The sequence below is a fragment of the Botryllus schlosseri genome, unplaced genomic scaffold (assembly GCF_051294905.1).
Source record: "Botryllus schlosseri isolate E-star unplaced genomic scaffold, Bs_hap1 Bs102a, whole genome shotgun sequence".
In the NCBI taxonomy this organism is placed as follows: Eukaryota; Metazoa; Chordata; class Ascidiacea; order Stolidobranchia; family Styelidae; genus Botryllus; species Botryllus schlosseri.
The window spans coordinates 22,834-41,458 of record NW_027648711.1 but is presented as its reverse complement, the minus strand read 5'-3'; the positions used below and the strand labels follow the sequence as shown (position 1 = coordinate 41,458).

The window sequence follows — 18,625 nt, the reverse complement described above, 5'->3', positions numbered from 1 at the left end:
GGATGTATCATATCGCGGAAAGAATAACACTCGAGAATATCCCATGCTATGAAGTGTTGCGGTTGATATGAGGAGCTATACAACAGACCAAACAATCATCAATTTGAAAGATTACTGGTATCTCCATCCCCCGGCACCGTGATATGCTGATATCTTGATAACACACGACTATGCCAGCACGGTATTAATGACTAGCAGGTGTCTCCCTGCAACACGCGGCCTGGGAAGTTTTTATCTGCAATACGGTACAAGATTCTTCTCAGAAACTATCAAACATGATTATACTCCCAAGTTTTATCCTAATAATTTATTAGTTTCCTATGCTCTCGATATCATCACCATTGGCTTAATTAGTTGTTTTACGCGGTTCACTACAAATTGTTTCGCGCCATCGTTAAGGTTAATGAAAACCGAATTTTTACCGATGATGAATTAAACTGCACCAGACAATAACACGCTGCAAAGGAAGGATGAGTAATAAAGATTTTTATAAGTCTAGCGAGAGTGATCTATACGGGAAGAATTCGCCATTCCACCACAAAAGCACATCAAGGATGCCGATGCGACAAGACCGACGTAATGTAAGTTCAAATTGTAAAAACGCCACCACAAAAGAAGATATTCGCTAATACGTTGAATACGTTACGATAACGGTGAATGAGGCATAAAGGGACATCGAGACTTAACGTACTTGGTCGGCCGTGGGGTAAATCTTCGTATTGAGGCAAACTGGAATTGTTGCTTCGACTCCTCGACTGAGCGATACGATGCTCGTCCGCGTAATTCCATTTCTTTCGGCGGCGCCGTTTCAAATTTCGATTTTCATATTCGTCTGGAAAGAGCGAGGTTGAAATTAAGGGCATAGTATGGGCGCGGGGGGGGGGGGGCTAATTGCTATTACTCATGACCACACAGCCTTCTTCATGCTCGACACTCGACAAAACATGCTATTGTGTTGATAGTGTTGGCATACTCGTAATTGAGACTGCACACTGCACAGTAATTTGGTTGGCGGTAAACTTGGACAACGAGATAATTCTAGTTGTCAATTACACTAATACTAATTAGAGCGAAATGCCGGAAATTTAATTCTAATCAAATTTATGAATTCTATGGTCTTAATTGCAATTCTAATCGTAGCTATAATTCTAATAGCTAATTTGGAAATAACTGTAAGTACAATTCTAATTCTACGCTGATTTAGAGAAAAAACTTAGTTGGTCTTAATTGTAATTCTAATCGTAGCTATAATTCTAATAGCTAATTTGGAAGTAACTGTAAGTACAATTCTAATTCTACGCTGATTTAGAGAAAAACTTAGTATCTGTAATGCTAACTTCAATCTAATTTGGAAAAGTGGTTGGCGGTACCATGGAATATTTGAGTATTTGCCAGGCATCATACAGATATGTTGCGAGTAGGTTAAAATACAGAGACAATGACACGAAAAACTCATAAATTACCAGGTCGCCGGTAAGCAACTTCACCGCCTCTCTCTTCGTTCCTAGCTGTAAGATTTGACATCTTGTGCAAAGCGAACACGACAAATATCACGCTTGGCGTTCCGACAATTAATATCTGCACAGCCCAGAACCTTAAATTTCAAATATGGTCCGTGGTAAGAAACGTTGGTACAGAATGTTTGGAAGAAAATATGTGTCGATAAATGTAGTATACATGCCGAAATCGTATGCCTTCGCGATGGCCAGTGACTACCATTGGCAAAAAAACTCGCGATCTTATACGAGTTTACGGCAGGGCTGTGGAGTCGGTAAATTTTACCACCGACTTCCGACATTTTCATTCAATATACCGACTCCGGAGTCTTTGAACGTACCGATTCCGGCTATTTTCTTAAGAGAACTCCGACTCCAACAGTACTACCAATTTACTCCGAAAATTATATGCCACAGTGACGTTTAAATAACTATCATATAACTATTGAACATATGCAAACATACGAATAACGCAAAGACGTGCCAAATTCGGAAACGCTGAAAACTTTCTAGTTGTCCCAGTCGGCATTTGGCAAGGCCAGGAATATTTGGCGTTTAGGCATAGCAATATCAAAGGTTTCGGTGTGAACATGTCTCTGTCTTGTGTGCAAATGTTTCATCGCCGGCGATCTCGCTGCAAGCTCACAAGCGAATTCGCATGTTGGACGACACGTTATATTCTAATTGCGCCTTTATAATTTTCAGTGGGGGCTACAATAGTAAATGCAAGAAATCGAGTGATAAAAAATCATGCGAAGTGCTAAGAAAAATTTCAAGTCAGAGAAATCAGCTGCGAAATATTCTACTTTATGGTCATATACGAAGATCGGCTGGTCACAGTGGCCACTATAAGTATACGTCAATGCGTCGGAACTGATATTTTAGTCATCATCAAATTTCGCGTTCATGCTAATCAAATTTTGGATGGCCTTGCAATTTTACCTGATGTTAGAACGAGACTTGGACAACTAGACAATTCTAGTTGTCTAATTTCACAAAATTAGAGCGAAATGCCAGTAATCTTATTTTAATCTAATTTGTGAAATGTTCATATGCTCTAATTTTATTTATAATCTCATTTATTGTTTTCCTGAAAATGCCTTTGTCCGGGACATTTTGCAGCGAGTTGACAAGAATACCCCTCTCAAGGTTAAGCGCATAGGGAAATGTAGTTATTGTGACGAATAATAGCCTGCTAGTATAGTAGCTTGTAGTCCGCGAACAACATTCTACTTTTAAATACTTTGTGTTTGTACAACGCCATGCTGACTAACATGGGCGATGCTCATGGTAAGTACAAAGAATTACAACAATTACAACATAAACATGATCATAAACGTCACAATTTATTTTGAACTACGAGTTGCGCACGATACCCGACAACACTGTCCATCAACAAATGAATCGATATCGGACGTAGCTGAAAGACTACCGATCGCTAATCATTATACAATTAACGGCATTGTCTCTAAATCAGGGGCGGGTAACACACGGCCCGCGTACAGCTTCTGATCTTAAATGCCAATGTGGCCCAGGGTCTACCTACATTTGCGAGCAAACGTTTACGACCATTAAGGGCGGAGATAATAAAGTTGGATTAGCAATGCAGTCGATTATCACTTTGATTTGCCGATGATGATAACCCTGCCTAGTACAGTGGCAGTATCGTTAACATGCTGCTGTTTCATTCAACAAATTGACAACTGACAGCTTCTAACGCGTTTTCGGATTATGATGCAACAGATATCGCTACTTGATTGAAAACTCGGGACACCTCGACTAACCATCGCGCGTAACCTTTTCCACCTTAACGCGTCGCGATTAGCATTATTTAATCACACGATTAACATTCTTCCGGATCAGCTAACTTTATTATCTCCGCCTAAAATGCGTCCCGATTAGCAGTTTTTAATCGCATGATTAGCATTCTCCCGGATCAGCTAACTTTACTATCTCCGCCATAACAAGACAAAGCGACGTTCCAATCTATCTCATGTTCACGTGCAGTCTTTACTAAGGGTTTGTACGTCCAACATGCCGCCAGACTTCAAAGAACATGCTGACAACTCTGATCGATCACAGATCTTGACTTCAAAAGTTATTGAAGTACATTACGTTAATAAATTCTTCGACTACTGCTTTTGGTCTCCATGCTTTACGCTCAAAGTTTACATTAAATACGATTTATTCCTTGTATATAGGAAGGGTTGCATTTAAAACAAATGGTTGTTTAAAACACGATTACCGAAGGCCTTTTTAAAAAATTGTGTTTTTTCAAGTTGTAAAATCATGCCATAATTGTGTAAATACTTTCTAAAAAACGTGTTGTATGAGCTTGCGGACAATTACCACCTGATATATAGCCGACGTATGCAATATGGGATGGTTGGAACCTCAAAGTCGGTTTAACAGCTATATAGTACGTAGACATTTCGTCAAACGAGCTATATTTACCCTATAATTTCAACTGTCAATGTCAATCCACTATGTGATGGCTTTAAAAAACATGTTTTAAACAAGGGCCTTGTTTTGAACATGTTTGTTTTGAATTGATTTTAGTTTTAAATGCAATAGTATATATAGGGGAGATGTGGTACCGATGGATCACTGGGACCGAAAATACTTTAAAAATTCTCCATGATAATTCCATGATTACAGTCCGTGAATTTGTCTACAAGTACATGCTGACAAAATCTTTCCTCACATGCAAAAAATTCGACCTGCATGAGTTATGGGGCCTGTGACGAATGATTTACGTTTTAGGGGGTGTAAAGTAAATTTGGATCGACATTTGCATTTTTCTATATCACCTTTCAGACTAATAAACCCGCCATAATTTTTGATGTGAAGTATAGGGCTTGTATCAGGGTATATACTAGCACATATTTTTTGAATCAATACCATCCTCGAGTGGACTATTTTCAAGTCAATTACAATATTTGTGGGGTGGGGGACCTATGGTACCATAGCCAAGTCAAGCAAAATAGATGGACCAACTAATCACTCAACAACAGAAACGCGCCTACATATATATAGGCTGTAAATCATAGTTACATGGGGTGTTTTATCGGTATTACGAGGTATTTGAAAGTCAAAATGTCGATTTTCGGGTAATATGAATGTAGCATTAATTTTGTAAGTTTAGGCGTAAATCAAAACATGATTTTTTGCCAACATTTGAGTTGATATAATCTATTTGATTCGTGAAGGTCGCGACGAAACATTCTTCATTGGCTTGCTGTAGCTTAGCTTACAGTACACAACAAAACAAGTCAACAAATTTGAGTTTTTGAGCGTATGTCTCATAGGTCCCATGGTCGTGTGCCTTTGGACCCACCGGGTGGGGACCGATGACACGTTCGAGCAACAAATTTTAAACGTTTATAAATATTTTTTGAAAAGGCGGATATTCATGCAAATGTCCGCGATAGATAGAGCTTGTATCGAAGTGTTGAGACAGCAAAAGATCTGCTGATCTCCGCTAAAGATTTGAGGGCCAGAGATCATTTCGTAATTTTTGATCCATCGGTACCACATCTCCCCTATAGGTGGATAAATACGCGATTTACTATCGATACAGGAATCCGGCCCAAATACTTCATTTTCCCATATCCGGCCCGCCGACTGGAGAAGTTACCCCCCCTGCTGCAAATGATAGTAGATAGCAGTCAAAGCCTGCGAGGCTGGCAATTTTAGCATTTCAAAATGCTTTCTTTCGCGTTCTTACTAAATCACAAATCAGATCGCCGTTTGCGATGACCCCTGCGGTATAGTACAAAAAGAGCCAAGCTTGGTGGACAGACGTTCTCCATTCTCGTGGTTATGCACTGTAATTTGATATGAACTGATTTTTGATGTATTTATTTCATATTCACAATTTCATTCAATTTCCAAAGTTTTTGCGAATTCAGTACCGTAATTCTAATTCTAATCTTATTTGGAAAAAGATGTGTGGCTCTAATTCTAATTCTAATCTAATTTGGAAAAAAAAACTGATGCTCAATTCTAATTCTAATCCCATTCGGAAAAGCTGAAAATTTTCTAGTTGTCCAAGTCTGGTTATAACTAATTTCGAGGATTACCTCGCAGGCCCCACAAAACCTTTTCCCGGGCTACATTTGGCCTGCGGGCCGCGGGTTGGCCGTCCCTGATCTATATCGTTACTGATAACAATGATTGATGGCACATAAAAATCCTACTTTAGTTATTATTCGTAACTGAAAGATACCTTTGCTGCTTTCATAATAAAGTTGGAGTCGGAGTCGGGGTCATTTTCACAAACTCCGACTCCGACTCCAGTCAGTATTTTTACCACGACTCCGACTCCAGCTACTCTAGTTTTCACGACTCCGACTCCATTAAGCGAAAATTCGCCAAACTCCAATTCCGACTCGACAGCCGTGGTTTACGGCAATGTGGCCGTTTTCGTACGTTACAAAGGGGGCCCGCGAACGCAGACGGCGTAAGGATTCAGTCACCAAATGTTCGGCTTTGATTAAACTTGATCCGTTGTGGTTCGAGCGATCTTGGTAAACACACCAAATGCTACTTGGAGATTGTGTTAAGAACTCATTCACAGTTGTATTGTTAACGGGAACGGTTAATTGTAGTTTTGAACAGCGGTTTGTATTTTAGCCATATTACAACTTTCTAGATTTCCACCTATGCATTTGAATGACGATTTAAACTAGAGTATTTATCACATATACGGAAAACGAACTTTGAGATCGGTATAGGCCTACGGTAAACTCCTCAATTCAGTTTGGGGTTTGATCTCAAACATCGTTTTGAAACTACTTGCTTTCACGTAACTTGCTGGTCAGATTGACCCGCTTCCCAAGCCGGTTTGGTCATCGCCAACTTGCTACTTATTTACTCACGATAGCTTAATTTTTACGCCAATGTAAATGGAGCTTATGAGGTCAATAATAATTAATTTTCTACTCCCACGGGCGCAGCCAACGTGCATTGAAATTTGTCGAACTTCTAACTCGTAAATTGCAACGTCATCCGTATGATTACGTCACATTGTATATTCGTTACGTCGTTATTGCGAAGATTTAGTCCCCCTCAAATTTTTATCCGCCTAGACCTGGATCAGCGACATGTATAATATAATACGACGGGGACTCAGATAACGAGGCCCTAATATATATATATATATAAGTTACGATGACACAGCGCTCATACCTGATCTGGGAAATAGGGGAAAACCGATTGTAGCAAACATTGGTACATCCTGGTGTAAGCGTGTTGCATATAAATTGGCTCCGTTCATCGCTATACACCGAGTCGCCAATACTAGCAACGATGATAATCCTGTCAAAACATCACATGTTTAATTGCACACGGCAAGCGGACCTGAAAGTTCCATGCCTGAATATGAAGAAGAACGTAATCCACAGTTTACCGATGAGAGTTGAGTAATTCGCCACCCCTTCTAGAAGCTTTTCGAAAACGTGCCACGCCATGGTGACCAGACGAACACTACAAACTAATCCAGTTATATATTTTGAGCCACCTTATATCCGAGAGAGCTATGCAAAAACGATTAGGCTGTAGTTTCTTCATCTTATCTCAATTGAAGGGCGTTTTTCCCTTAAACGTGATTGCTCAAAATGATCACCGCTCACGCTCAGTTACATATACATAATCGCTCAATGTTTCTGCGCCTTTACAGTATGCCCCTATCAGAGACGGGAACAAACACCTGACTATCACCTTTGTCCTGAGCAACGGGCTTGTAGCCTTCATGGAACGCATGTGGGATGTTGTCGTATCTGATATGTTCCAAGTTAGTAGGCAAGTGTCTCATATCTCGTGCATTGTCCGATTTACCTGAATACAGGCCTGGAAATATTGTGTCACAAAAGCTCCTGTCACTGTCAGCCTCGTCCAGTCGATGTCATGTTCTGCCTTCAGCACTTTTAGCCGTGAGACGGCGGTTAAGATTGTCTACAAATAGGCCCGGCGGTCCCGTGCTGTGTGACACGACTCGTACTATTCTTCTAGACTAGTCGACTATATACCGCAATACCCAGTAGCCTACCCCAACTGAACCGACGGCTAATCGTCCATAAGTTGACTTGAACTGGTATTTTCGCTCTCATTTAACATCTCTACTGCCAATCAGCAAATCTACATTTGTCAGACACTCACAATCACAATCCCAGACATCGCAGCCGCAGGGTTTTCCCCACGACCTATACCGATCAAGCAGCCGGACGCTTCACTGGTGGACACAAATGGACGTTAAATAGGGTGTGGAAGCTATCAGGTCTTACGTTTACATATACCGTCTGCTATCGGCACAACAAAGTGTTTTTATCTGAACAAGACAACCACAATGTACATTGTACAATGTGCAATGCGATGTAATGAACTGATATGAGGATGCCGAACGACGCGCAGTTGCGGTCTTTTAGACTGACATCCACCTCGGGCTAGAGTACCCGATGTCCCAGTTATTTTTTGATGTTTTGAAGCCGCGGCCCTTCCTAGTTCTTTCCATTCCTTGTAAGTGCTTTCTTTTTTCGTCGGGTTTTGTTTTGGGATTTTTTTTATCGTAAAACTGCTGCCCGCCGGCTTCCCCGCCTATCGTTCTTGGATGGCGAGGAAAATGGTTCTTTCGTATCTCCATGGTCAATCCACCTGGGTGAAATTAAACTGGCCACATGCCACCTCATTTTGTTGCGTGTCGTTTTATATTAACTTCTTTTACTTTTCATTCAGTGTACATTGCCTAGGTCCTGGTGGGTGTCTGATCACAAAGACAACTCCGAGTCGTTTCGATAGCTTCTAATCTTTTCATTGAATCGCAGTCTTGTGGTGTTTCGAAATTATGAAATTTCAATAATAAACTATGAGCTTTCAAAGACCACTCGTCGTTTCGGCACCTTCCTATCCCAGTCTTGGGGTGATTTGAAAGGATGAAATTATTAATATACTGATTCTACTTCCCCTGTTATACATAGGCCTACTACTGTTGTGCCAGGACAAATCATGGAGAGTCACAACGAAATCTTGATACAAGAGTTTGGGTGATTATCCGCCATGTGTTGATACAACTCGACCAGTTACAAGGGTCTTTAACCCGCATATCAGTTCCTTCGCATCATTGTGAAGGCCCTTGGGTTGGGTCCTACGTAGGGAGGGTGCAATAAAATGATACGATGAACGGGCAAAACTGACTAATACCACGGCACAGCGTACTTGGAGGAGTTTGCTCCGCAGGTGCCTCTGGCTACCCTATGATTTCGTATTACAGGTATAACATCCTATAGTTTCAAACCATCAAATCATGACGCGCGTCTTTCAATATTATAATACATTCTCTGCTCAAAAGAAAAATAGAACAATCCATATATCCACTTTACGACATTCAGCCGTGACACAATACACAACACGGTACACACAAAGGCAGACACTCGTTTTACCGACAATATTGAACAATATTGAAACGATAATCTGAATTATCTGAAGACTGCCAGAGTTGTCCCGGTTTACAAAGCCGGAGATAGAACTAATGTCACCAACTACCGACCTATATCTGTCCTACCGTGTATTGGAATTGTTTTCGAAAAATTGCTCCTCTCCCGCCTGGATTCGTTCCTCGCCAAGATGTCTATCATTTCTCCACAACAATTCGGCTTCCGCAGAAAACATCAAACCTCGCATGCCCTGCTAACAGTGGCTGAACAGTACTATGACATCTTGGAGAAACGAAGTGTGGGATGTAGCATTTTTCTTGATCTAAAAAAAGCATTTGTCTGCGTCGATCACAGTATTCTTCTCTCAAAATTGGCGCGCTACGGGTTCCGGGGTCCACAACTAGAGCTCATGAAAAGCTACCTGACTGGGAGATATCAAATGGTTTCGATATCCAACTCTTTGTCCTCCCCCCACCTTGTTACCTGTGGTGTTCCGCAAGGCTCTGTTCTTGGACCTGTCCTTTTTACTTTATATGTCAATGATATCTTTGAAACCTCATCATTGAATACCACACTCTTCGCTGACGATACTCACCTCCTATCTCACGCACCTACTACCGCAAGCTTGAATGCCGTCACCAGTGATCAAATGCCCAAAGTGCATGAGTGGACGTCCCATAATAGCCTTCGGGTTAATGCTGCGAAATCCCAATTATTGGTCGTGAACTCCTGCGATAACCTAACCGTTGACATCGCTGGCCAACCAATTTCCAACACTAAAAATGCCAAATACCTTGGTGTTTTACTGGATTCGGACATGTCCTGGAGTCACATACAATCACTCAAACCACGACTATCGAAGGTATGTGGTCTATTTCGCCGCCTTAGCTACATTCTGCCAGTCAGCGTGCTGTTGATACTCTTCAACTCTCTATTCCTATCAAAGTTACAATACGGAATTCTTTGTTGGGGTGCTGCCTGCAAGAATACAATTGACCCACTGCAAAAACTTCAACATCGGATCATCCGTATCATTGCCAAAGCCCCACGGGGGCCTATGGATGTGCTACTGATAAATCGCTTCTCAAAAGATTTGGTGTTCTAAACTTAGAAGATATGAGGAAGCTAGAAATTGCCAAGTTTATGTATCAGTTCCATTGCGGTCAATGTCCCTCAAATTTCAAGGACTACTTCACCTCGGAGACAAAAGCGCACAAGTACAGCACACGCGCGTCAACGAAGAACAACTACCATATGATCAGGACTGAATACAAGAAAACGCATTGCTCTATCAAGTATGCCGGACCCCAATTGTGGAACAGTATCTCGCCGGCTATCCGACAGTCGTCGGGCATGTCCGCATTCAAGTCGAAATACAAGCAATTTCTTCTAAATTAATACTAGCCAGTCTTCAGGATTACCGGACCACGACCTAACATCGACCTCGCCCTCCGCCACATGCCACCCCATTTTGTCGCTTGCATCTTATATTCTCTGCATTACTTTTCATTCAGTGTGCATGCCTCTTATTTACTTCGCCTAGGCTAAGGTGGGTGTCTGATCTTAATGGCTACTCCAAGTTGTTTCGACACCCTCCTATCTTTTCATTGTATCGCAGTCTTGTGATGTTTTGAAACGATGAAAATATTAATAAACCTGACTGACTGACTGACTGAATAATCTCCTAAAAATTTCACCGGGCAAGTCACCATTCCTGACCGCACACTCCATCAAAAGCTCGTTCGGAAACTTATGAAATATTGGAATTAGGGCAGTCAAGCTTGGACAGATTGCGCACATAATTTGTGCAAACTCTCACGATAACATGAATCGCCTCGAATAGCAAACCACCTTCAAACAAATATCATAAAAATTGCACTTTTCAATCGGATTTCTTTTCCTCGGTTTCCGGAACATCAGAGTATCTGTAAAACAGGACATCTCTCACATGATCTGTATCGAGACATTCAACGATACAACTACAAGTAGACTTGGACGACGAGGTAATTCTAGTTGTCTAATTACGATAATTAGAGCGAAATGCTGGAAATTTAATTATTGAAATTTTTCTATGCGCTAATTCCAATTCTAATCAAATTTCTGGTTTTCCTGAAAATGCGACAGGTAAACTGTAGCTATAACTCCAATCATAATGAAATTTCGAAAATGACTGTAGCTGAAATTCTAATTTAATTTTGACAAAACTGTATACCTATCATTCTAATTTTAATCTAATTTCGAAAAACTGTGAAGCAGCGTTGTAATGACTCGACTCAGGATTTTCTGATGATTTGACTCGACTCGAGTTATTTTCTCAAAATACGGAAATAACCAACTCGAGTCAATCTGCGTATTGACTCGACTTGGACTCGAGTCATTGCGCATGACTCGAACCAAGTCATATGACTCGAGACTCAGACGGCCAAGACCGAGATTTCACTGTAATTTCGAAGGACAGTTAAGTAACCACACTATTGGGATTTCGTCTATTGGCACTGGCGTTTGACAATGCGACCAGAAACTGGTTAAAGTGAGGGAAATTAGTATATTATAAATGCGAACAATTCCATATCACCAAACAAGAGTTATAAAAAGTGGGTTTAACAAGACTTTATTTAACTGGAAACTGACCAGTCAACACAATGACTTGGACTCGGTGGTGGATTGAAAATGACTCGACTTGACTCGAGTCAAAACTAGAAAAGTGAGATTGACTTGCGACTCAAAGCCTTGGTTACAAGACTTGGTTTGTACTCGTAGACTTGGTTACAACCCTGCTGTATAGCCATTAGCCATAACTCTAATTCCAATCCAATTTCGAAAAGAAACGTGTAGGTATTATTCTGATCTAATTTTGACAAATACTGTGTAGCTATAATTCTAACTGAAATCTAATCTTGAAGTAAAAATGTGTAGCTATAATTCTAACCTAAGATTGAAAAATACGTGTAGCTTTCATTCTAATAGTATTGTAATTTTGATAAAAAACGTAGCTAAAATTTTAATTCTAATTTAATTTTTAATAAACTGTAGCTATAATAGTAATACAATTCTGAAAAAAAATATGCAGCAATAATCTTTATTCTAATCCCATTTTGCAAAGCCGAAAGTTTTCCAGTTCAACTCTAACTAAAAAAATCCCTCACTTCAGCATGGTGTTGAGGTCTCCCTTGACAAGCGCTGTGAGAAGCGGTACCCCCAGACAGGCGGGGACCAGATACAGGAGGGCCGGCTGCGGGTGCTGGGATACGATTACGACCACCATGGTCATAATGAGACCGAGAATGTAGGCGATGAATCCAGAGTAGAAGTACGTGTGTTTGTTACGCTTCAAGCTGTAATAAAAAGAGAGATGGTCACATAGTCAGCGTTGCTACTAAATTACCGTAGAAGAAACGGCGTAAATTTTTACTACAATACAAGTAGAACTGTACAAGTAGCAATTTCAAAGACGTGTCAAAACTACTTCCGTTTAAGCTGAAAATGTACAGTATCGAAGTGAGCAATCCAGACCACGAAAACTGAAAATGCATATTTCACACGGTTGATAAAAGCAATGACAGCTTACCCCAAAACCGGTCCCGAGTTTTCAAAATTAAATTTCAAAGAAAAAAAATGTCTGAGCAAAGGTTGAAGCAGCCTAAGACAGTAATTATAGCCAGAACGCTAAACTTGCTGGGGTAACTTTGAAAGTAGAATTACATCCCTACCGCCCTTGATATCAATCGAAAATATTCACCGCTTTCAGAGCAGGGAATAGCTGTTACCTGATATCAAATCGCGGCAAAAGTGCGATGAAGATTCCTGGAATTACGATATCCCCGAGTCCGAGCATCGCGAAATTCTTGCCGAATATCCCTCGAATCAGGAAGTCTTGCGGGAAAACCACTGCAACGCCATAAAGAGAGTTAAAGGTTGGTTGTTACCAACCCTCCTAGAGACTGAGGTGGTCGTTGATATTCGTTGATATTTGGGTAAAAGTTAGATCATAAACTTTCAAGTAGAATACAAGCATTTCGGACCCGTTTTTGCCTGAAAACTGAACCTTCACGTAGAAGTGGAAGTAGTCAAAAAATCTCTATCAAAAATAAATATACAGAAATAGATCTTTACTCAAGCACAACTAACAATTTCCAGGTCAGTAAGAAAGTGCCGTAATTTTCCATGTATAATACATACGCGTTACGCCCCCTGAGAATGGCCTGTACCCATGTATATTACGCACCCTGCCGATTATACAAGCTTCTCGTGTTGACGAGCTTGAGCATATGTAGAAGCGAAGTCATGGATGTTCAAAATTGAGGATTTTAAATCGTAGTATTAAGGTGGGTAGATCAACAATAATAAAGGATTTAATAAAGATTTAACCACCTTAAATACTATTTTTCAAAATCCAAAATTTTGAACTCGTTTTGAGTACAAAAAACTTCGTTTTTACTGGTTGGAATTGAGCCAAATTTCTTGTGTATTGTTTTTTCAGACAACCTAACACATTCACGTGATAACCAGTAAATTTGAAAACTTATATATTTAGTTTTATTAAATAAATCGAAATCTTTTTTAAATAGCAATACTTCGACCGGTTGGAAGAGCAAAAACGAGTGTGCATCGTTTTATTTGAACAGCCCAAATGAGCAAACACATTATGCGATTACCTTTGATGGGTGCGTTGAAGTTCTTGGCCACGGAACTCATGACGTTTGTACCAAACACCCAAAAAATATCGTAGAAGAAGAATCCCGAGAGCAGAATGCATCCCGTGCCGATGCTGCTCAACTGCAGAAGCTCCACTCCGTTGATTGCAAACGCCAGACCCAGGACATTGTTGGTAATCCAATGCTGGTTACAGGCCTCGTTTTGCACAAAGGACTGAAAATTGTTAAGTGGAAGTGGTTCAAAATCATAATCGCTCGAGAAAGTAGTGCAAGCAGGCAAAATTATTTGAGCAGGTGCATAAAAACGCTTTTAACCCTTTGCAACCGGCGGTCTAGTATACTAGACCGCGACTGTTTAACGCAGAGGAGTCGATATTCATTCCAAGATAGCTAGACCTCGATTGCAATCGCTTTGTATGTATTGCTCTTATAAATACGCATACGTCAGACCATGTATAACCTAATGTGGCAATGTATATCCTGCTTGAAATGCAGATTGAACACGCAAAAATTTTTCCCGCAAAATTGAACTTGTAATGATGTTCGCGTGAGTGACCGCCTGAAATACAAACCATTGTATCTTCCGTTCTAGACGTCATATAACCGATGACAGTTATCTTCTATGACTTGTTGTTGGTCATACTATTCTATGAAAGTCCTTATATCGAAGATTAGCACGTAGAATATGTTTCAAATTGACGCGAAAGAAGCATACCTTATTACGTGAAAATCATGGCTGCGTAAGATGACCTGACTCGTTGCGGTTTCAAACAGATGTACAATTGCTTCAGGCAATAGCAAATTATACATATGGTTAGCCATTATCCTGGCATATTCATCAATATCCCTATCATGGAGCTTAGTTTTGTATAAGAAAGCCGACACCAGCCCTAACGCCGCACAAATAAGCGTGCGAGTTAGGCTATTTTTGTACCCGAGCCTGTGATAACAACATCATATAGAGGCAGTTATATATCTGTTTTAGATGGCACACGAAGTTACTGTTGGCTTCTATGACTACTGTTGATCATACATGGAACATTAGCGGTGTAGAATACAGTTCAAATTGATGCGAAATAAAGCAATGCAACACATGAAATGACTTCCCGAGCGTATATGGGCACTAGGCAGTGTCGAATAAGGCAATATGCGTATTGCGTATACTTACGGATCCCTTGCAGTTGCAAGTTACATATAACAAGCAACTGGGGTTGATAACACTTCAATAGCATGGAGATGTATGCTAACGGCAAAATTGCCAAGGCAGTTACTATGTTATGTCGAACTGGACGCGTGTTGCCTTCAGCGAGAATACGAGATTACGTAATCGATTACTCATCGGTGGCGGCCACGTGATTGTGCTTATCATCTGTACCTTTCCAAGATCGTAGCGCTGGGCTATGAAGCGCTGTAGTAGCATGTAATGTCTCGTTGGAACGTAGGGATTCATGCGGAAAGCAATCAGGTGGTCATATACTATAAGAGAGGGCCTAGGTATGACGTCAGGAGATATAGAAGAACAAAATTGTATTTTATTTTCAAGAAACCGAGAACATTTTCTCGCATAACGCTATTCCCTCTGGCGTCTGAGCCGCGAGAGTATCTCAGACCGCTAGGCGGCTACTTCAGGTTTACGGCAATATATTGGGCGTCGATTTAAGTCATATGGATGACATTTTATCGTTTTTTATGTGGGTGAGGTAAAATTTTGGTCAGGAGGCCGGCCGGTTACAAAGGGTTAAGCAGACATATTGCCAACTACACTGCATATGCAAATACAGCGATACCAGAAAATTGATAGACGTAAATTCTTACTTTCTGCAGAGCGTACCACACCAATATAGCGGCGCAAACAGCCACAGCCACCAGGTCGCGACGATCAAATTTCTGGTTCAACCACTCTGAGGGAGAAAAAAACATAAATGAATGACAAAAATAACATGAAAAAACGCCAAAACGTACCCTCTTTGCCCGCGTCCTCGCCTTCTGTCAATTGAATGTGGTACGAGGAATTGGGGAACGTAGCCGGGATGCAAGACACAATTAGCGGGCTTTCATGGAAAACAATAGAATATTAGACTAACAAATAACAAAAACAAGCCTGCTTGTACCACTAACGAATAGTGCGGTTAGTGCCGGGCCGGATGCCTGAGTTATTCAATTCTGAATCGAGTATTAGGATTCGAGTGGCAAGGAGCGTATCATTTCAGTACGCACAGATTATATTATCTCTCACTAATCGACAATTTAGAATTGATACTCGATCCAGAATGTTCACAGTCCTACTTATACTTGCTAAGTGCTTGCCTTTTCATGCTAACATAACCCCGGTAGAATTTAGGCAGATAAATTTTTGACCAATCTTGAATTTCAAAATTAGAAAGAAGTTTGCGGATAACATTTCGTTAGATTTAGGAGTGAAATTATCATGAACAGGCGTTTTCAGTTTTCTAGGTCGAGATTGCAGACATTTTTACTCGCTTGGAACGCACAAGTATGTTTTGCCAACTTGCAATTATTTACTTGAGCAGATATGATTTTCGGGTGATTCTACTTCTATCAGACAGTTTTCACTGGTTGAGGCAAAACTAGACCTGGAACTCTTACCTTTCCACTTCGCAATCTCTTGAATGGAAATTTACTACACTGTCTCTACTTTAGAAATTATCATAAGAATAATGTGAAACGACTACTTTGACCAGCTCTGTAAAACACTCACCGAAGAACGTGGACCGTCGCAAAAATTCCCAGTACGAGGAAATAAATTCCGATCAGGATATTGATATATTCTTTGGGGAAGACCTATAAATTTAAAAATGTGATATAATCACACAAGACTAGAAAATTTTCGGTTTGGACAACTATAGAGAATTTCCCAATTAGATTAGAATTTGAATTAACTGTGTTTGAAAAGCTTGTAAATTGATTTAAATTCCGGGATGGATCGAAATGAAACAAAAATCGAGTTGAGTTCACATTAATAAGTACGAGAATAGTGAATGTCTGTACAGTGTACAGTACACCAATCTTGGCTCGTTTCGCACAATACAGTTGTGCAGCATTTTCAGGAAATTTAGAAATTATAGGATACAACTAAAATGAGAGCATATAGGCTAGAGACATTTCACAAATCCGAATACTCCCATTGCGTTGTAATCAGTCTAAATCAGGGGTGGGCAACATACGGCCCGCGAAGGGATTTTGTCCGGCCCGCGGACAGTTTTCCGTTTTACATGATGATGCGCAGCGTGCTAGAGTGGAGCTTACGCGTAATGTCGTCGAAGCGAGAAGACTTGCATTATCGGCATTTGCGATGTACTCAACCCTAATGTCGTTTGTGGTAATCATGGTGTTTGTCGACCACAATGGTCGATTACACCAGGCTGATATTTCTTATTTTTCATTCTGTAACCGCCGACTTGTAGCACGGCACACTTCTAGGCTTTTGTAAGACGAAAACACTGCTTACCAGGGGTCGCCAACTCAAAACGGGTCGCGGGCCACTTTTCAAATTTCGTAGAGGTCGCGGACCGCATGAATTCATTATCGAGATTTCTCAGGCCACACAGTTGAACAACGATGCTATCTCGTCACCTACTCAACCCTAACGAATATATGTGTTGGTAAATTAGGGGTACCGGGGTTATCGAACTCCTTGAAATCTTAATTGAGGATTGCACCCCGTGTGTTGATTGATCAGATAGAAGCAGACATGGCGGCGCCTGTATGACAATGCTATTCTCAAATCCACATTGTCTTCGTCGTTATCGGCGAGAAATGGCTTTGAAGTGACATTACTGTCGTTAAAATGTATTCATTAAATGCGATTTATTCCTTGTATATGTGGAATGTGGATAAATGGGCGAATATTGTATCGATTCAGCAATCCAGCCCGCCAAGTACTTAATTTTCCTATATCCGGCCCGCCGACTCGAGAAGTTGCCCGCCCCTGGTCTAAATAGACATATAGAATTATTTAGTTAACCAGACGTATCTAGTTTTCCGAGTCTGATTGTAGGACTGAAATTTTCTTTACCTGGAAAAAAACATAAATTCCGAAGAGCAAACCGCTGGCGACGATTGGAAATCTCGCTGCATCGCTTCTTGTGATCGTTTCAGGCTTTTCGCCGCTTTCCTGAAAAATTCAGCCGCTCAATGTCTAGGTTCCATTCATTACGTGAAAACTTTGTTAATTAGACTTCTGACAGAGCACCAAAACAGACAAAAGCTTGTTTCCAAACATAAGAGAAACTCTACTTTTTGAAATAAGATCGACAAAGCCATAGGCTACATACCTTTTGTTTATCCTGATACTTGACGGACCTGAAAGAGCCGTAGAATATCGGAACCAGAGCCATCACTACGAGACTCACGTACGCCACCGCCTGTTAATATGAATCAAGATCATGATGTAATGGCTATTGGGAAACAACCTCAACTGATCGAAACGCAGCAAATTCACAAAATCACATTCAAGATTCTTAGTAAATTGGCCGATCAAATGTTTCAGAAAATACAGCGGATTGGCGACTTTCGTAAACTTGAATATTGTATTAAAGAATAAAATATTGAACTCAAAGACAGCATCAAGCACCAACCTGGCCTTCCGGAGTCGAGGGCTCTTTAGCTGTGATATTTTCCTTTTCACCGATGGTTTCATTTACAAAGTCTGTGAGAACTTGAGAGACCTTCTCCGCAACTGTTTCTGAGTCGGCCATGATTTACTGCAGTTCAATAACTATATACTGGTCATTAATAGAAGATCAAGTTTGCATTGTCAATCTCCATTGGACACAGTAAGTCAAATTCAACGTATAACATCAGGAAAAATTTGTAGTCTAATTTGCAATATTATGTAGACAGAGACAACAAGATTTGTATTATTTGTATTTGATAATTAGCCTAATTAATGAGAAATACTATAGTAATCTAATTGCAGTCTGTAAAAATTTCTTATGATAATTTCAATCCTAACCAATTTCTGGTTTTCCTGAAAATGCTACAGAACTGTGTCTTACAAAATGAGCCAAGCTTGGTGCACGGA

General features: G+C 40.5%; 2 protein-coding genes across 3 annotated transcripts; both read right to left on the bottom strand.

Moving 5' to 3' along the window:
• Nucleotides 1–45: 45 nt before the first annotated feature.
• On the bottom strand, nucleotides 46–7,598 carry LOC145432711 (gap junction alpha-4 protein-like). Its single transcript, XM_080309545.1, has 4 exons — nucleotides 6,873–7,598; nucleotides 6,687–6,815; nucleotides 1,464–1,594; nucleotides 46–832 (listed from the first exon to the last, which is right to left on the bottom strand). The coding sequence occupies exons 1-4, from the start codon at nucleotides 6,965–6,967 to the stop codon at nucleotides 588–590; spliced, it is 600 nt and encodes a 199-aa protein (XP_080165671.1). The 5' UTR covers nucleotides 6,968–7,598; the 3' UTR covers nucleotides 46–587.
• A 3,065-nt stretch (nucleotides 7,599–10,663) lies between these two features.
• LOC145432710 (signal peptide peptidase-like) lies at nucleotides 10,664–18,354 on the bottom strand. Of its 2 annotated transcripts, none has more exons than XM_080309542.1 (10): nucleotides 18,180–18,354; nucleotides 17,877–17,966; nucleotides 17,618–17,716; nucleotides 16,301–16,383; nucleotides 15,544–15,632; nucleotides 15,397–15,482; nucleotides 13,582–13,795; nucleotides 12,694–12,814; nucleotides 12,073–12,261; nucleotides 10,664–10,851 (listed from the first exon to the last, which is right to left on the bottom strand). In XM_080309542.1, exons 1-10 carry the CDS (start codon nucleotides 18,297–18,299, stop codon nucleotides 10,809–10,811), a joined length of 1,134 nt encoding a protein of 377 aa, XP_080165668.1. In that variant the 5' UTR covers nucleotides 18,300–18,354; the 3' UTR covers nucleotides 10,664–10,808. The 2 variants fall into 2 exon arrangements, with proteins under 2 accessions (XP_080165668.1, XP_080165670.1); XM_080309544.1 differs by having other exon boundaries at nucleotides 13,582–13,765.
• Between the last annotated feature and the right edge of the window lie 271 nt (nucleotides 18,355–18,625).

Excerpts from the sequence above, each read along its gene's own strand:
- LOC145432711 (XM_080309545.1), bottom strand. The coding sequence starts at position 6,967 with ATGGCGTGGCACGTTTTCGAAAAGCTTCTAGAAGGGGTGGCGAATTAC. Across the intron at positions 1,595-6,686 it reads TCCCCTATTTCCCAGATCAG|GTTCTGGGCTGTGCAGATAT; the intron begins GTATGAGCGCTG and ends TTGAAATTTAAG. Across the intron at positions 833-1,463 it reads AGTTGCTTACCGGCGACCTG|ACGAATATGAAAATCGAAAT; the intron begins GTAATTTATGAG and ends CGCTCTTTCCAG.
- LOC145432710 (XM_080309542.1), bottom strand. The coding sequence starts at position 18,299 with ATGGCCGACTCAGAAACAGTTGCGGAGAAGGTCTCTCAAGTTCTCACA. Across the intron at positions 17,967-18,179 it reads CCTCGACTCCGGAAGGCCAG|GCGGTGGCGTACGTGAGTCT; the intron begins GTTGGTGCTTGA and ends TCATATTAACAG. Across the intron at positions 12,815-13,581 it reads CTTCAACGCACCCATCAAAG|TGGTTTTCCCGCAAGACTTC; the intron begins GTAATCGCATAA and ends ATGGCGTTGCAG.